We start from the raw sequence: 19922 nt of genomic DNA, 5'->3' as shown, positions 1-19922 counted from the left end.
TTGATGAGAAGCTCAACATAACCCAGCAATGTGTGCTTGCAGCCCAGAAGGCCAACCATATCCTGGGCTGCATCAAAAGAAGCGTGGCCAGCAGGTCAAGCGAGGTGATTCTCTCCCTCTGCTCTGCTCTGGTGAGACCCCACCTGGAGTACTGCGTTCAGGTCTGGGGCCCCCAGCTAAGAAGGACATGGACCTGTTGGAGCAAGTCCAGAGGAGGGCCACAAAGATGATCAGAGGGCTGGAGCACCTATCCTATGAAGACAGGCTGAGAGAATTGGGGTTGTTCAGCCTGGAGAAGAGAAGGCTCCGGGGAAACCTTATAGCAGCCTTCCAGTACCTGAAGGGGCCTACAGGAAAGCCGGAGAGGGACTTTTTACAAGGGTATGTAGCAACAGGACAAGGGGTAGTGGCTTTAAACTGAAAGAGGGTAGGTTTAGATTAGATGTAAGGAAGAAACTCTTCACTATGAGGGTGGTGAGGCACAGGTGGAACAGGTTGCCCAGAGAAGCTGTGGATGCCCCATCCCTGGAAGTGTTCAAGGCCAGGTTGGATGGGGCTTTGAGCAACCTGGTCTAGTGGAAGGTGTCCCTGCCCACGGCAGGGGGGTTGAAACTAGATGCTCTTTAAAAGTCCCTTCCAAGCCAAACCTTTCTGTGATTCTGTGATTCTATGACTCTATGAACATCCCTCAGTACACAGTGGGTCTCCTGCAGCTGCCCAAAGGAATATGTTTGAAGAACTGCATGCCACCTTTATGTGGTAACTGCCTTTCATTTTAGCTGTCACTGTCCTTTACTCCATGCTGACAGCCCTGCACTGCCTGGCATCAGGCTGCTGTGGGGGCTGCCCAGCTGTGCAAACACGCCTGCAGTCACCACCACCACCTCACACACCAGTACGTGTGCCACACTGGGCAGCGGCAGCAGGGACATGGCCCCTCAGCTCCCTCTGCCACTCTGGTACTTCTGCGATGGTGAATGATCTTACTTCTGTCTTTTGATTCCTTCCCTATCCTCTTCTTTTTGTGTCTACTCCCTCTTTTCCGGCTACTCATTTTTTTTCTGTGTTGCAGCTCTCCATTACCTCAACTTAACCCTGTGCTGCACTCTCAGCCTTACTCTATTCTATTCTATTCTATTCTATTCTATTCTATTCTATTCTATTCTATAGATATACATACAAACATCTAAATACAGGTACACACACATAAACACAACTGAAAGCTCAGATTCTGCAATATGAGGACACTTCATATGGACCACTAAAATATACCAAACCAGTCAAAGCTCTGACCACTGCTGGGTGTTGGTCATTCAAGGTACAGAAAAAAGAGAAGATGATGCAGGGAAGGTTGGTCATACCATGACACATTTCAGTGCTTTTGCTTTTTTTGACATTGTTAACTGCAAACTGTAACGTATGGCCATACCTTACCTCCAGTTCCTGTGGACCCCCTCACGCCAACATATACACAACATAAAGCTCAAATGGGGCAACCAGACAGTGCTGCGCAATACAGGAGATGTGAAGAATTTGGAGGCTGGGACAGAATGAGTATGAATTATCCAGTCAACAAAAGGAAGAAGAGTGGGCTAGAGTGAGAATAAAAAGTATTTATAGACTACAGTATTTTTGGAAAAGATTTAAAGTGTTTAATTTGAGAGTTCTGGAGTTCATTTCCCCTAGCTAATTACAGGATTGGAATCTTTCTTAATAACTCATTAAAGATGAATGGAAGTGTTAACAGAATATATTATTTTCTTGCATAATTAGTAATGGAAACATGAACATCTAAACTGAACAGGCTTTAAGGGGAACATATGCATATTGGGTAATGCTACAGCCACATCTTTTTATTTGTTTGTTTTGCCAATGCAGTCCATCTATTAAATGTCCCTTCAGCAGGTCAGCATTAGTTATATTTTATGTCCATGTCATAAACATAACAGATATACCACTGTGGTCACAACAGCAGCTAAATATTATTCCTTATTTTTAAAAAAGTCCCGTAGCTATGTAACAAAGTCATTGGAAATTTTTATTACAGTAGACAGGAACTTGCATGACCCCTGCTGGGTTATCTTTTCCAAACTGTGTAAGTGAACCTTGTTATCCAAGTAGTCCTTTTGAAAGATGAATAATTAAATTCTTACGATTGTGCAAGTTGTTACAATAAGACAGAAATTTTTATTTTCATTTCTTGTCCTGTTCCCCAGAAAAGTAACAAAAGCGTGCCAGATTCCATCTGGCATTTTTACTCCCTGTTACAAGTTGTTTGATTGAATGAAGGGAAATTCATGAGAAACCTTGGCACGCTGTTGAAATGAGACAGTTCTCATTGACTTCAAGAGGGTCTGATTTTTAACTTAGGTATTTTCTTAAAGAATATAACCCTTTAGTGAGAAAATACTTTTCTTTGCTTAAACACAACTTACATGTGAAATGTAGGGCTGCCTTATTATTTGATAAACCACTTCTTAAATACAGTATCAATTTCATGAAGCACTGAGTGAGGAAAGGAGGATTTAACTCACAATTTTTGAGGCATGCCATCAAACAATAGTGATCCTCACTTTTTCAAAATACCTGTTTCCACTGGCTTGTTTAAATTATTGTCTATCTCTTAGCAGAGCACTGAAAGATGGAAAATATGTTTCGACTTTACTCATGATAAATTCAGCAGAAGGATGTGTGGATCCAGTAGAGATATTGCTTGGGATGAGGGGGAAGGAGCGAGCTCACAGGGACAATGCAGCCTCTCCACTGCCAACCGGTGCAGACTCCGCAAGGTTGCAGCAAGCTAAAAGGCTGGAGCCATGCAAACAGGCAGTGCTGCCACAGACTATTGATCTTCTCCTGCGTTTCTTGCTTCCTCTCCAAAGTTTCCAATCCCAAAGAAATCTGTATCATGCAACAGACTGCAATAGGTTTCTTCACCTGTACAGGACAGGTGATAAAGGGAGGTGCACCTTAAGCAGCCTTCCTTTATGCTAGCAGAAAAGAGACGCTGTAGCTGCTTCTGTCGTTAGACACTGTTTCCAGGTTTGTGGCAGAATGGGTAGACAGATCCACTTCCAGACATTTTCCTGTATCCCCTTTGGGGATGAGAAGTGTCACCAGCCAGTTTAGTGAACTTACTCGTGCCTTATGCATGACAGTGTTACGCGATCGTTTTGCTTGTCCCCTTCACAGCCAGGTAGATCTCTTTTATTGTGCTGTCCATCTACCTCTGCAAAGCAAAATACAGCTCTTAGTAAGAACAGGATACTATATCTCTCTGTGAAACTACTTCTAATGTAAATATACCCCCTTAAGCCCTAGCAGTTGAATGCAAGAAAGAATCCACCCTAAAAGAGAAAAGTAGCTTTATTAATTCAGCCCTTCTCTCATTACTTCTTAGTCAAAATGTATGTATTATTATAAGACACATACGTTGACATAATGAAACAAAAAAACCTAATGGCTCTTAGTAAAATTACAATTAAAGCAAGCCACTGTTTTTTCAAAGGCTCAGATCTTACAGGCAGAAGACTAAGGAGTGACTACAGCTAAATAAGGCTTTTACTACTGAGCAAAACAGCTACATTAGGACTTATACATCAGTCAGTCATATAACATTCACATTCATATAATAAAGTCTTCTTTATATGTAGAAGTTTAGTTGCCTCACATGTTGACTGGCACCAGCATTTGTGTGTGAGTAGCTAATGCTCTCTTTCAAGAAAGGATGTCTTCAGCAAAAGCCCCATGAAGACACTTAATGAAAATGTTTTCTTATTTACTTAAAATGGAACCAGGAGAACATTTAGAACCAGAGGAAGAATGTTTTCTGGAGATCTAGTAGACCTGTTATTGTTTAAATATTTTGCAGGACTCTTGGAGGCAGCCATAGGAGAGAAGAGCAGGTATACAGGCAGACCAAGTAGCATACAGCTACCACCTCTACTTCCTGCTGGTGAAAGCCTTCGGCTTTGGCATGCAGTGTTTTCATCTTTCTGTGCAGTATGAGTTCCTCCGATGAGACTGGACTGCCTGGGGCACTGGTGGCTAACCTGTTGTTTCTAAATTGCTGGTTCAAATATAGCCTAGGAAATTAAAGTCATGGCCTGTGTGAAATGAGCTGGTAGTACCCATCAATTACCTGGCGGAGAGGCCATCCCAGGCGGCTCAAATCATGCCCTTGCTGACAGCCGAGAAGAGAAGCAAGGGCAAATGTTTTCACAGACTGAGCAGCATTCTCCTCCCCAGGGACAGAGCCTTAGGTTTGAAGTATAAAATGGAAATTTTGGGGCTTCTATATTATTCCTTCTATTTATAAAAGTTAGTTTCTCTTCAGCTGTAATAGATGAACTCAATTTTGAAAGAGAAAATAAACTGAAGCTGTAGGATTGCAGGGGCATATTAGGCAAAGCCTTGTCAGCATTCCCCAGCAAGACGGCAGTAGTAAAGCTGTAGCAACCCCTCTTCTCTCCCAAACCTATCAACCACATTTGGGGAAAATGGCTCAAGATACTAAGCTGACAGGTATTTGTAGAAGCGTAGCTTTCTGTACATCATCAAGAAGCATCAAACGGCTAAAGGAATGGTTCATTTAGTTTAGGTATATTTAAGGCTAGATCCAGTGAAGGACTAGAGATCTGAATACTCAACGATACAGCTTCCAGCTTCCTGATGCAAACTGAACCGCATCTTTCCAGCTCGGAACGTAGGCAGTGAGGATCTCCCCATGCTCACCCGCAGAGGCACGTGGTTCCGTGCCGCTGTCCTGATGCACCGTGGAGAAGAAGGAATGCGGGAGTGACAATTCCAGTAGGCAGCAGAGCTCTGAAAACATAGCTGCTACAACACCGTTGATTTTTACTTCGGTGGCTGTATCATCTCTACACCTTGATTAACCAAAATTCTGAATTCATCTAGAATTAAGCCAACAGGTTCTTGTTTTGTTATGAAAACCTATTTTCCATCAAATCTACTGGTACCCAAATTTAATTACATTCCCAGTTGTATGTAGCAAATTTAATGTAATTATTTTTACCAAAGCAGTTCAATAGCTCTTGAAATATAAAAATTGTAAGAATATAGGCAATATTTGATGTAGCTTCATTTTTGCTGAATACCAAGAGAAACAAAATACCAACTGAATGTAAAGATCTGCCTAAAAACAGTTATGAATGTGTGAATTCAGTTTACCCCAATCAACTTATTCTATTTCATGTATTTCAAGATGTTGCTTTGTTAACTCTTACAATTGTGATAAACAGAATTTCTGTATATGTGATATCCAGTGGGGCTGTACAAGCATTTAGCAAGATGTTTCCCCAAAGCAAAAATGAAGTAACTGATAGATGCATATTTTGGGGAGAGGCTGGTATTTCATTCTTGTATTTTTATATAGATCTGAAATAAGTGTTTAAATCATTCTACTTATCATAGAATCATAGGATCATACAACAGCCCAGGTTGGAAGGGACCCTGAAAGATCACCTGGTCCAACCTTTTGTGGGAGAGAGAGCCTAGATGAGATTATCTAGCACTCTGTCCCATCACATCTTGAAAACCTCCAGTGATGGGGACTCTATCACACCCCTGGGGAGGTTGTTCCAGTGAATGATTGTTCTGAGTGTAAAAAAAATTCTTTCTTATATCGAGATAAAACCTCTCCTGGTCTAGCTTGTACCTATTGCTCCTTGTCTTCTCCATGTGACTCTTTGTGAAGAGAGAACCTCCATCCTCTCTGTAGCCACCTTTTAAGTACTGGAACACTTGAAAAGCCATAAACAATGCTTGAAAGTCTACTTTGGGGGGGGGGGGGAGTGAGTTAATTATTGATAATTCACCAAATTGGACAATAAGGGAAACCAAAATTTACTCTTTTTTAGTATCTTATTTTTTGCTTTATTGCTACCTCTGTGCTCAGCTAGGAAATAGGAATGCCAAGGCTATCCAAAATATTGTCAGAAAATGAAGGTTAAAAGCAGCTTCCATCAAGCTGCAGTTTCTTGTCATCAAGTATTCAGGGAGAAGGCAGACAAAACCAGGAACGGCTTGCACATTGTCTCTAACTCTAAAGCATACCATACGTAGGAGATAGACCAGGTACCAGGGATGTACTTTGTATAGAACTTATACAGATGGTATTTTTCCCCTTTACACCTCTCCCTTCTTCTTTTAATAAAAACGAGGAATTTTGTGAATAGACACCACTGCATGCTTCCTGAGTTCTCTGCTGCCCAGGACACAGGGTCTGGGGCAAGTGGAGAAGTATAACTCTAAGCTTTTGTTTTTCTTCAGTATGGTTTACTGCAGTTCTGGCAATGCACTGGCAACAACAGCAGCTTTGTCCATCAAGACAATTTCCAGCTGGAAAACTTACAAAATTTACTGAATATTTAGAATCCATTATGAAAATAGGCTGTGCTTCAGAGCTTCATCACACGGTGTGTCTGTACGCATGTCTTTCTAATTCTTTGAGATGTCCAGAGAAAATGTTGTATCTCAGTGTAGGCCTAGAGTCAATGAGATCTGTGCAGGTCGGTCACAAGCTGGCTGAACGGGACTTGTCACACTTATTCCCTCCGAAGAGAAATTAAATTCTTAAGAAAGGGCTGAACAGACCCAGAGCCTACTAGCGTACTGGAGCAGTGAAGCACTTTGTGCAGGACTGAGTCCACCTGGAGCCTCGATCCAAGACTGTAGAACTCGTGCCTCCACAGACCGCAACTACTGATGAACCTTACTTTTTTTTAAATTCCAAATAGATTATTTATTTTCTGCTTTTTTCTCTGTTTTTTTCTGGGTATTCAAACAGTAGGAATTTGTATTATATCACACTCACAAAACCAAAAACATTGACAGGTGTTCTTCCAAAGTGAAAGCTGGAAAATGAAATGCACACATACGCACGTGGTTTTGTGCCACATAAAACGCCTGGGGAAGAGACCTGGATGTGTGCTGTACCTGAATGTACACGTGAGGTAACAGCAGATAGACATCACAGTAAGGAGTATGAAAATGAGGTGACACGTAGACTGCCTACGGAGGAACAGTTGCAGTGGATCAGTTAAACTTAAATTTAAGAACAACCTACTGGAAGTCAGTGCAGGCACCTAAAGTGTGATGCATTTAGGCCAACTTGCTTGTGAATTAGGGAACAAATGGGTAATTGTTAGCATAAACTATTGTAGCTAGCAACTCCGATAGCATAGATGCTGTTGCAAGCATAATAGAAAGTTTGGCAAAGACACTGTAACCCTATTGTTAGCAGAAGTTACAGAAGTTGGGCAGATAACAGGAACTTAAATGTATACACTCAGCGACCATCTGGTTGAAACCAGCCTTGCGGTCTGAAGCTCAGCCAACTCAGCATTCTGGGCCAAAGGTGAAGGCACACGGTGAAGAAGACTGTGAATCTTCCTCCAAAAGACCCCAATAGACGACCACCAGACGGCAGTACGCGTGCGCCAGGAGGAGGGAGCCTATGATAAGAGGTTCCTGGAAATAATTAAAATATCCCCGCCTTTTCTTAGAACTAGTTGTACTAACCCAGCCTATGGTAATGAATATGTACACCGCAGAACCATGTAAGGGACAGTTAATGCAACATATGGTGTGCAAGCTAGGAGGAGCTATCCGCCTTGCACCCGGCGCCGTAATAAACATACCTGCTTTATAACTCTTTTGAGTTGTGAAGTTTGATTCCGCACATCAGTTTTGGCACCCCAGATGGGACCTTCTCTGTCCAGCTGCGAGACCTGCTGAGGACAGGATTCCTCTGGGCGCCCCCGAGATTTCTCAGGAGGACTCCTCACTCACCCAGATCATCGCAGGGACAGACAAGGACCATTACCAGCGGACCAGGTATGTTATAATTAAGTAAGGGAGTAAGGGGATACCTGTAAGTCGTGAGGAGACGTCCTACACGAGGTAAAGAGCATTGGTGCTCGCCCCTGGAAGTTGGGGTTCAAGTCCCCATAAGGTGGTATCCTCAAGTGACTTGGGGTCTCCCGGCCGTGGGAACGGAGTAACGGGAGTTGGGGGTCTCCCAGCCATGGGAACGGAGTAACGGGAGTGGTCGACATTGCCATAATTATTGTCATCTATTGTAAGAATCCGGTACCATGTATCATGATTTAATTCGTGTGGACCTGTGGCAAACGATTAACGGTTTAACAATTTACGGTATGCGTGAGATTGACTATTATCTAATCGGTATAGTTTGTGATATGAGTTGAGAGTGCAATGGGCCCTTTTGTGTGATTGAATGTTTGTGTTGTAAGAGTGAGACACAGCACAGCTGCGAAACGAGTGCGGAGTTCTGATCCGCGGTTCCATATTCTCCGAGAGGAGGGCGGCCGGAGATGAACAAAGCGTATGATGAAATTTTGTATGTGTTAATAATTCCCGTTAACTAAGTGTTGCTTTCTATGTCAAAGGAAACGGGTATCATATCTAACAGGGGTCGGCTGTGAATGAAAGAAAAGGGAGGAAACCTCCCCCTCTCTGTGTAACAAGTGTAATAGTTGCCGACCCATTATAGTGACCTGGTGTTTGAAGTGCAAAAAAGTGATTAACATAGATTCGCGGGGCGAATCGGTTTACTGTTTTGGGTGGTGGGGATGGAGAAATTTCAGTGATCTTAAACCAAATTTTGACTACACTTTGTGTAGGCAAGCAGGATGGGAAGTCAACAGAGCGGGGGCATTTTGAAGAAAAGCCCCCTAGGCTGTATTTTGAGTCACTGGAAGAAAATGGGGGGAGATCTTAATAAGAAAACTTTGATCAAATATTGTAACCAGTGGTGGCCATTATATAAATTGGAGGACAAGGAAAAATGGCCTTTTAACGGAACTTTAAATTATAACACCCTGTTGCAGTTAATGCTGTTTCTAAGAAGGGAAGGAAAGTGGGACGAGGTTGTGTATGCTGATATGTTTTTCACTTTAAGAAACCACCCAGAGTGGCAGAAGGAGTGTGATAGAGGATTGGCCCCACAAGATCCTTTAGTATTGGCATTAGAAAAGGAGAATAAGAAAAAAGGAAAAGGAAAATTGAAGACGTGTTGCTCAGCATGTAGCATAGGGCAGAGGTGTGTAAAGTTAGGGAAAATAAGAGATCTTGGAGTGGAAGACCTGCCAGAACACTACAAACTGCCGGTGGGGGTACAACAAATGGAAAGCGAGGACTCTGATATGGGAACCCCTCCAGATAGTCCAGTATCCTCTCGTACCCGAAGTAAAAGGCAAGTAGTGGTACAGGCACCCCTAAGGGAAGCAGTAGGATCAGGGGGAGATCCTATCTTGATAAAGGTTCCCTTTTCCTCATTTGATGAAACATGGAAGAATGCGGCAAAAAACTACCGAAGTGATTCTGTAAGTGTGACTAAGCATTTTCAGTTTCTGATAAAACAGTATAATCCTGATTGGAGTGATATTCAATTGCTATTAGACCATATGACAGAAACTGAGAAGCAACCAATCTTAAAAATGGCCCAAGACATGGTCAGTGATCAACTTAAAAATACAGGAGAGGACATAAAGGAGCACTTTCCACATTGGGACCCCAATAGAGGGGCCCATGCAAGATTATTAAATGCATATAGGGATTGGGTCATAAGGAGAATGGAGCGGGCTATCCCAAAGACAATCAACTGGTCAACCTTGTATACCATTCGGCAAGGTCCAAAGGAAACCCCCTCGGAATTTTTGAATAAATTATGAGATACTATGAGGCAGCACACTCCTTTAGACCCAGGGTCGGAAATAGGAATCCAGCAGTTAGCGTCTCTATTCATTGGGCAGTCAGCAAGTGATATTTGGAGAAAATTACAGAAATTAAGGTCGACAGAAAGTAGAAATTTGGAGACTCTACTAGATGAAGCATGGAGAGTGTTTAGTAACAGGGAAGAGGAGGATCGAAAGAAAGACAAAAGGGCATTGGTAGCGGCTTTACAAGAAACTTGGGGAGGGAGGACCCTGGGGCCAAGAAAGCCTCTAGGGAGAAATCAGTGTGCATGGTGCAAACAGCAAGGGCACTGGAAGAATGAGTGCCCAGAAAGACGAAAAGGAAAAGGGGCCCGAATACAGGCCCATGTCAAGGAAGACTGACGGGGACCTGGGGAATCTACCCTAGCGGATCCACTGGTTACGTTACAGCTAGGGAAACAGCAACAGAAAATGGAATTTTTGGTTGATACAGGGGCAACATTTTCAGTCTTGAACCAGGCTCTGACACCTATGGATGATGATTTTGTAACGGTAAAGGCAGCTACTGGTCAGAGTGAAAAGGCACATTTTTTGAAACCCCTTAATTATAAATTGGGAAAACAGTTAGGGGCACATAAGTTTCTATATGTGCCAAATTCACCAAAGCCCTTATTAGGGCGGGATTTGCTGGAACAGTTGGGAGCGGAAATAAAATTTGAGAGAGGGAAGATAGAATTCAAAGTGGGGGACCAACACCTAATCAAAATCTTAAGTTTAGCCCTCATTAATATCCCCACTGATACCGAAATACCTGAGGAGGTACGAAATCAAGTATACCCTGGGGTCTGGGCATCAGAAATACCAGGGAAAGCGAAAAATGCCTCCCCAATAGTGGTTAGAATTAAACAAGGGGTAAATCCAGTAATGATTAAACAATACCCTTTGAGGATAGAAGATAGGGAAGGCATCCGGCCGATAATTGATCGCTTACGGAGTGTGAATCAGAATACAACACCCCTATTCTACCGGTTAAGAAACCAGATGGGAGTTATAGAATAGTGCAGGATCTTAGGGCAATCAATAAGATAACTGAAGACCTACACCCTGTGGTAGCTAACCCATATAGGTTACTAACTAGATTAGTAGCAGAATTAGTTTGGTTTACCGTGTTGAATTTAAGGGATGCCTTCTTCTGCCTACCCTTGAGCCCAGAAAGCCAGCAATTACTCGCTTTTGAATGGGAGAATCCGGATTCTGGGAGAAAGACACAGCTTACTTGAACGGTGCTGCCCCAACGATTCAAGAATAGTCCCACTCTTTTCGGAAATCAGTTAGCTAAAGAATTGGAACAATGGGAGCGTCCACCCGGGGCTGGGGTGGTGTTGCCGTAGTATTAGAAATGAAAGGGGGGCATTGGTTGTCACCACAGAGACTCTTGAAGTACCAAGCCATAATGGTGGAACAGGACGATGTGGAGATAGTGGTTACTAATATTGTTAACCCAGCCCCCTTCCTTAGCGGAGCCACGGGAGAGCCAGTTTCCCACAACTGTCTGGAAACGATTGAGGCAATATATTCCAACCGTCCAGACCTGAAAGAGGAACCACTGGAGGATGCCGATGATTCCTGGTACACCGACAGAAGCAGCTTTATCCGACAAGGCATTCGCAAAGCAGGATACGCGATAACCACTACTGATCTGGTAATAGAGTCTAAAGCCCTTCCCTCGAGTACCTCAGCACAAAAGGCGGAGATCATAGCCTTAACAATATTTGGACAGATTCCAGATATGCCTTTGGAGTGGTCCATGCCCACAGAGTGATCTGGAAGGAAAGAGGACTTTTATCCACTCAAGGAAAGCACATAAAACATGCTGAAGAGGTTCTTAAGTTATTGGAAGCAATCCAATTGCCTGAGAAAGTGGCTATAATGCATTGTAGGGCCCATCAAAAGGGAGTAACTACCCAGGAACTGGGAAATGCCGTGGCAGATAAGGAAGCAAAGAGGGTGGCTGAGATGGGCCAAGTAGAAGTGCATCCTTTGATTCCAGACGGTAACATACAACTTGATCAGACAAATTGTGAACCTTGGTATTCAAGGGAGGACCAGAAGCTTATTGAGGACTTAGGAGGGAAAGTAGAAAAGGGTAAATGGGCAAGGACATCACAAGGGAAAATAGTAGTACCATTTGTAATACTATGGGCCATAATTATGGCAGAACATAGAAAAACCCACTGGGGAACGGAGGCTCTGTATAAATATTTGACTCGGAGTATTGTTGCTCGGAATTTGTATACTACCATTAAACAAGTAACCCAGCAATGTGAAATTTGTCTGCAAAATAACCCTCGAACAGGCCCTAAAGCTCCGCTAGGACAAATAGGGAAGGGAAATTATCCAGGACAACAATGGCAAATTGATTTCTCAGAACTCCCAAGAAAAGGGGGGTTCCCATACTTGTTGGTCCTAACAGATACCTTTTCGGGCTGGCCAGAAGCATTCCCTTGCCGAACCAATAAAGCTAAAGAAGTAACCAAAGCCTTGTTACGAGAAATAATACCAAGGTTCGGAGTCCCATCAGCAATATCCTCAGACCGGGGACCACATTTTACTGCAAAGGTTGTTCAACAGACTAGCAGGATTTTGGGAATAGATTGGCAATGGCATACCCCTTATAGACCACAGGCCAGCGGCCAGGTAGAAAAGATGAACCATCAAATCAAACTACAGATTGTAAAATTGGGACAGGAAGCGGGACTTTCCTGGCCTCAATCATTGCCTCTAGCCCTTCTGAGAATCAGAATAAAGCCTAGAGCAAAAGAGGGTCCAAGTCCCTTTGAAATATTATATGGTAGGCCTTATATGACACAAGCAGGAACCTCTGCACAAGTAGGAAATGAAGTACTAACTGACTACGTAATAAGCTTGCAGAAGCAACTCCAAGAAATAACAAAACAGGTCCTAGGGACCCGAGCTAGAGGCCTTGATGGGCCAGTTCATGATGTAATGCCAGGTGATTATGTGTATATTAGATCTCTTTCACTGACTGCTGGGTATGTGTAGCTCTTCCCAGAGGCCAAATGGAGATACCCGTTTGGAGTCACGTCCGTTAATTGGACTATAATTAATGAAGTCACCGGGGTAAATATGTGGAAATTGGGAAACTTGTCCAAATTGGAGTGTTGCACTAATGTGGCAGTTAGGGAAAGGGGGCCTAAGTCTGAACTCCAAGTTTTGGATGGGGGAATATTTTTTTGACTAAAACCCTCAAAGGGGATGGCACTATATAGCAAAAGAATTTGCAAATGGGAAAGAAAAAGGGGGGACTTGAATTAGGGAACAAATGGGTAATTGTTAGCATAAACTATTGTAGCTAGCAACTCCGATAGCATAGATGCTGTTGCAAGCATAATAGAAAGTTTGGCAAAGACACTGTAACCCTATTGTTAGCAGAAGTTACAGAAGTTGGGCAGATAACAGGAACTTAAATGTATACACTCAGCGACCATCTGGTTGAAACCAGCCTTGCGGTCTGAAGCTCAGCCAACTCAGCATTCTGGGCCAAAGGTGAAGGCACACGGTGAAGAAGACTGTGAATCTTCCTCCAAAAGACCCCAATAGACGACCACCAGACGGCAGTACGCGTGCGCCAGGAGGAGGGAGCCTATGATAAGAGGTTCCTGGAAATAATTAAAATATCCCCGCCTTTTCTTAGAACTAGTTGTACTAACCCAGCCTATGGTAATGAATATGTACACCGCAGAACCATGTAAGGGACAGTTAATGCAACATACGGTGTGCAAGCTAGGAGGAGCTATCCGCCTTGCACCCGGCGCCGTAATAAACATACCTGCTTTATAACTCTTTTGAGTTGTGAAGTTTGATTCCGCACGTCACTTGAAAACAGTGAGCTGAATCAGTTTTTGTGAGTGTTAAACTGTCTCATGAATTGGGAGCTAGGGGGTTGGTTGCACAGCTTCACCTAACCCAGAAATCTCCATCTTTCAAGGCAGAGGTCACTGAAGCGGGACCGCTTTTCCCCTGGAAGCGCTGTGCAACAGGCTAGCAAGGCGGGCCTGGGCATCTCCCAGACACAGGCCTGAGATGGGGCCCGTGACCCTGGCTCTGCCGCTGCAGCTCTGGTCCTCGCCACCCTCCTGCCCCTCTTGACAGGAGAGCAGGCACCGGGATTTTCCACACTCGTCCTCCCCCGAGGCTGGACACCCGCCCGCTGGGCAGGGCGAATGCTTCCTGGCTGCGCAGGGAGCAGCTTGTCACCCACCCGCCAACAAACGGAGGATGCCGAGGTCAACACTGGCTCCCGACACGTTTCCTCCGGCAGGCCCGGGGGAGGGCCGTGGGCGCGGGGACGGCGCTGGGGTGGGACGGCGCGGGCGGCCGGGGCCAGCCCGAGCCGGGGCCGAGCGCCGCCACAGCCACCGGGGCAGCCCGCGCCCCTCGGCCCGCCGCGCCGCGCCGCCAGGATGAGGTGGGCCGCGCCCTGGTGTCTGCTCCTGGCCGCGGCCTGCGCCCTGAGCCGGCCACCGTCGCCGCGGGCCGCCGTGCGCTGCCAGGCCGCTGGCGCCTGCTTCAGCGCCCACCTCGCCAACGGCTCCTACGCCGAGGCCCGCAGCGCCTGCGGCCGCCGGAGGGGCAGCCTGGCTTGGGTCAGCGGCGAGCCGGAGCTGCGGCTGCTGCTGGGGCTGCTGGCGGAGGCGACGGCGGCGTCCGCGCCCTCGCTCTTCTGGGTCGGGCTGAAGAGGAACGTCTCCGCCTGCACCGACGCGGGGCAGCCGCTGCGCGGCTTCTCCTGGGAGGGCGCCGACGGCAGGACGGCCCCGCGGGAGGTGCCGGCGGCGCTCGGCCGGTGGGTGAAGGAGCCCGTGCGGTCCTGCCTCACCGCCCGCTGCGCCGGGCTACACCTGGGGGCGGCGGCGGCCCCCGGCGGCGGCCCCAGCTGGGGCTGGAAGGAGCGGGTCTGCCAGCGGGAGAGCCAGGGCTACGTCTGCAAGTACCAGTACGAGGGCGCCTGCCCCGACCTCAGCCCCGCTGGCGCCCTCGACCTCGACTACCGCCTGCCCTTCGAGGAGCGCAGCGCCGGCCCCGGCTTCAGCCCGCCGGGCACCGTGCTCACTGTGGCGTGCCCCGGCGGGGAGGTGCCGCTCACCTGCCAGCTCCAACGGGGCGGCTTCGCCTGGAAGGGGGCAGAGGAGCCCCTCTGCCCCTGCCCCTTCGGCTACCGGAGCCCCGGCAGCGGGCGGTGCGCCGAGGCCGCCGGGTGCCGCGATGCCGCCGGCGGCTTCGCCTGTGCCTGCACCCCGGGCGGGCGGGACGGGACGCCGTGCGCGGCCACGGGGGCGGCCCCCACCGCCGCGGGCGGCCCCGCGGAACCGCCGGGTGTCGGGGCGGAGGGGCGCCGCCGCTCCGCCCCGACACCCGGCGGTTCCGCGGGGCCGCCCGCCGCCACCACCGCCGCCGGCGGCGGAGAGAAGACGGCTGCTCCGCCGCCCTCCTCCTCCTCCTCCTCCAACTACGTTTTCATCCTGGTGACGGTGGCGGTGGTGGTGCTGGTCATCCTGGTCATGACCGTCCTGGGGGTCTTCAAGCTCTGCTTCAACAAGAAGTCCGAAGGCCGCGGGGACAAGGAGCCGCCGGAGGCCGGCAGCAAGGCGGAGGCGGGCTCTGCGGAGCCGAGCGGAGCAGCGGGCGGCGACTAGCCCCCGGGCGGCCGGAGCCCCGTCCCTCGGGGCTGCCCCAAGCGGCAGCTCCCGCCCCGGGACAGCGCTCGGCTCCCCCCGTCACCCTTGCCCCCAGCCCGGCTGCCGCGGGGAGCCGAAGAAGAGGCGCCGTGGGCTGAGCAGGACTTGAAGATTGTCAGACGTGGGGGCATGCGGCAACCCCCTTTTCAGAGGTTTGAAGCCTTTGGACAGTCAAGATTTTTTGTCGGTCTGAAAATACAAATACAGCAGTCTGGCCGACGGAGTGATTGCTTATCTGCAGCTGCAACGGTTGTGAGTTTTTATCCTCTCGGAAACTGTTCTTCGGGTGCCTTACTTGGAGCAAGTGTAAAGGGGACCACTTTGAGCGCTCGCGTCTTGTGATTTAGAAGTCACTCCTTGTCTGAGTGGTACTTGGAGGCTCTCGTTTTCTTTCTAATTGCTGGAACGTTTGAAGAGGTGAACTGCCATAATTTTGGAGGAAACTGTGACCCATACTCTTTCAGACTGACATTCTTTAAAATGAAGAGCATTTCTATACTTAGAAGGTCATTAAATTGCTGAGAAAGTGGGAGGTTAATGGGGAGTCAGTTTTATACTTCAGCTGATGAAAAGAATAAAGGATGATTTAAAACCTAAATCACTGCTCTGTTTGTTACTTCATACACTATTCATTTTTATTGTAGCAGAGCAACAAATTTTTCAGTTAAAGATTTTCTCCTAAGATGCGTCAGTACAAAACTTGCTTTCTGCGAGCAGTGTGTAGCTCCCTTACAATCAGACAAGGTGCTGACAGACTTCACACTGTGAGAGGAGTTAACGTGGGTCCAAATGCATCATGCAAATCCCATTCTTTTTAGTCAGATATATTGTTTTCCACGGAGTCCCTTGAGAGTAAAGAAGGATTCACCCTTTGTGCCCCTTTCTAAATGAGGTAAACACTTCCTCTGTGATTTCCCTTGGGAGTTCCCATAGAGCAGCTTTAGTCCTGGCTGCAGAACTTGCTTTCTTTGCAGTTCAGAGTGTTGATGCTCACTTATTATTATGGTGTTGGTTTTCAATTAAAGTGGTAATGCTAAATATTGATTCAAGGTTTTCTGAGTGCAGTAAGACACAACTAACTGGATCTCATCCAAGCCTTTTGGGGTGCGGGGAGGGTAGGGAAATATTTTCTTCCCTTAAAAGAACTTTAAGCTCTGAAATGTCTTTGAAATATGCTTTTTTTTGTTTGTTTTCCTCTCTTCAGAGCTGACCTTCTGACTACTGCTTTCACTTTGTCACTTTCGTGTTGAGTTGGGAGAACTCCGTTTCAAACAATAATGTGTATTATTACCTATTTTTCTTGCAAGCAAAGACTTGAAGATTAATCTGGTGTAAACATCTGCTAAGGATAAAGTATGGCATAGCGTGGGTTTTTTCTTTTTCCCTCTCCACTTAATGATGATAGGCTGTTGCTATCTGGGAAACAGTCTTTTGCTTTTGTTAAGGGGATCACAGACATTTGTGAGCCATCAGGCTGTCTATAGCCATAAATGCCCTTGTACCATGACAGGAATGAAATCCAGCTAGCTGAGAATGCTACTCATTACAAACCTGTCTCATAATCTGCATATTTTTCTAATCTCTTAATCTGACATTTGTATTTCAGAAGGCAGGCATTTTTCAGCTTCGGTAGGAGGCTTGATTCTACATTCAGATGTGCACAGATTTGGAAAATGACTTAGCCATTAATGCCTTTTGTCTTAATACCGCTCCTGTTACTGTCACTGTAAATAATTTCTGTTAGGCGGCAGCGTATGTGGAGCTCCGTTCTTCTACAAGGGGCTGTATAAGATGAATGAGAGCCTCCCTAAATTATTATTTCTATTTTTTCCTCTTTCCCACATATCAGATGACTGAACTCTTAATGGGACTGTACAACTGTCCAGGTATGTTTTTCTAAGCTCTAGAAATACTCTCATTCTCTGTTTCAGGAGTCTTACCAAGCACACAGCTAATTGCTGAGTTAAGCACCTGTAACTGACTACTTCTTTTGACGTCTCTCAGGATTTGACTCAGACTATTCAGTTAAAATGTACAAGTTCATGCCCTTGCAAGCATTCACCTGTCTCATTTTAGTATTCTCATTTCACTCTTTGCCTTGGCTTCCTGTGAAACCACGTTTTGATTTCAGAGTTCTTTTTCTCACATTCCAGATTCAGGATTAAGCATTAGACATTTGTCTAAAGGACTACACAAGGATTCTGGTTTTTTTTCTCTGGTTTATAATTTGACTCAGCTGAAACCAGACTATTTTGCATCTAAGGATGGGATCTGTCTCACCAGGTGTAGACATCTCTAACAGCTCATCTAGACTCATCTACTCACCTAGACTCCCTTACAGCCTATGGAGAGAAGTATGTACTTGCAGTTTCTCTCATTTTAGACTAGATGCTGAACACAGGGCCAATGAATTGCATCCTAAAAGTGCCATTTTTCTACATCAACTGTAAAGAAAGCCTAGGGAGGCTACTCATATTTAAATGCCTGTAAAACACACATCTAAAATTAAATCAGAAAAAACAGCTAACCTAAGACTCCAGCTGTGCAAGTCACTTTTCTAAAAGCAAGCTCACAGTGACTTGTGTCTCTTCAAGACGTGGCTAAATGGCCATAATGTAGCATAGCTTCTATTGTTTTTACATGTTAGAGATTCTTGTTTTGTCTATTTGGGTTTCTTTACCTTCTTTTTGCAGTCAGTAGAATACAAAGCCAAATCATTTGGATTTGATTGGAACCTGAGCAGGTTTGAAATGCATGAATTTCTCTTCCTCTAATGGTTCAGACCAAGAAGTGGATGGTTTGGGAGAAAGGATAAATCACTTTTGCTTTCCACTCTCAATTTAAATTGTGTCTTTCTTAAATAGGAAACAACAGACAACTGACTTGTGACATGAACTATTGGCTCATATCATAACCATGATTCAGTGGTCTGCAAGGCAGATTCAGTGCAGTGTTTGCTGTTTACATCCATAGGAGAAGAATAAGTAAGGTCATAATGAGTACAGATAATCATAACAAGGATTGATATAATAAAAGTGTCTGGTTATGTAATTGGACGCAACTTTCTTTTAATTCTTATGTAACACCATATGTAAAACACACAATCAAATGTAAATATTTTTCCAAAACATAGGAGAGATGGAGACAAATCTTGACCTTGTCCCTCACGTTACATACATGTCCTTTGACTAAACATATTATATAAGCATATTGCAACTGTTTTTCCAGGAGACAAAAAACATTATTTCATCCCATATTAAAGCCATATAAATCACATATAAACTTTGTATCTGTGAGTTTTACAATGGATACATTTGTATGGAAGATTTTAAATAATTTAGTACTCTCAGTTCTAGTGGTTTAGGTGGTTTTTTTGAAATTGTAAATTCCCTGGGGTAATGTGTAGTGTTGTAGACCCTGGCTCTTGACTAGAGGACTGGATGTAATAATGTAACGGTAATGAAATGGTGGACGCAAGAATATGTGAGTCCACATTTAAAAATGGTGATTTCTGCAAAAAGTAGGAATGTCCAAACCTCTCATCTATCACAGTGGTCCAAAAAGTGTCCCCTGTTGCCAATTATTAAATCTAATTTTTAGATTTCCTTAATTCCTTCAAAGATAGTTTGACTGGTAGGCACATCATTTGTCAGCTGTACATTTTATTAATGAACATCTGATGAATTTTTAATGATTTGTATTCATAAAATAATCAGAAATAAAGTTTTAATTTTCCCCAAATTTTTAATAATGATTTATGGTGCTGAGGGCTTGGTTAAGTGTGTTATAGGATTAAAGTGAAATCTAAAAGTGGACATGGGCAAAATTCAAATACTTCAAAGAACTTTCCTCCTTTTTTAAGTGTAGGATATAGCTTAAAGAAGATTAAAAAATGAATGGATTCTGTGCCTTCCCCAGGAAGCGTAATTTCCTATCACTTAATTTTTTTCATGTTTTCAGACCTCATTGTCTTTTCTCATTTATTGCATGGTACATGCAACTGGTACATGCAACTTAGTTCCTTAGACTAGATATAAGGAAGAAATTTTTTACGCTGAGGGTGGTGAAACCCTGGCACAGGTTGCCCAGAGAGGTGGTGGCTGCCCCATCCCTGGAAACATTCAAGGTGAGGTTGGACGGGGCTCTGAGCAACCTGATCTAGTTGAAGATGTCCCTGCCCACGGCAGGGGGGTTGGACTAGATGACCTTTAGAGGTCCTTTCCAACCCAAACTATTCTATGATTTTAGAAATAATATTTTCTATTTCTTTAAGGTGTGGACATTTATCAAGGCTGTAGAGTGGTGATTCACACACTTCACTAATGATATATAACTGACTTGAAAGGCAAATACAGCAAGGCAGCAGCAGTAACCACTCTCCCAGGGCTTCAAAATAGGTTAAACTTCATGCCTTTCCTTCTTCCCCCAATATGCAGCCTTGCCTTTCTCCTCTGGACTTGTA

At 45.2% G+C, this 19922-nt stretch overlaps 1 protein-coding gene across 1 annotated transcript; it reads left to right on the top strand.

Moving 5' to 3' along the window:
• Positions 1-14000: 14000 nt before the first annotated feature.
• On the top strand, positions 14001-16058 carry CLEC14A (C-type lectin domain containing 14A). Its single transcript, XM_076343423.1, is given in 2 exon segments — positions 14001-14168; positions 14171-16058. Coding segments are annotated over 2 exon segments (1416 nt in total). The 3' UTR covers positions 15419-16058.
• Positions 16059-19922: the final 3864 nt, after the last annotated feature.

The sequence above is a fragment of the Aptenodytes patagonicus genome, chromosome 7, assembly GCF_965638725.1.
Source record: "Aptenodytes patagonicus chromosome 7, bAptPat1.pri.cur, whole genome shotgun sequence".
NCBI lineage: Eukaryota > Metazoa > Chordata > Aves > Sphenisciformes > Spheniscidae > Aptenodytes > Aptenodytes patagonicus.
Note: the sequence above shows the minus strand (reverse complement) of the source record. Positions and strands in the feature narration are given on the sequence as shown.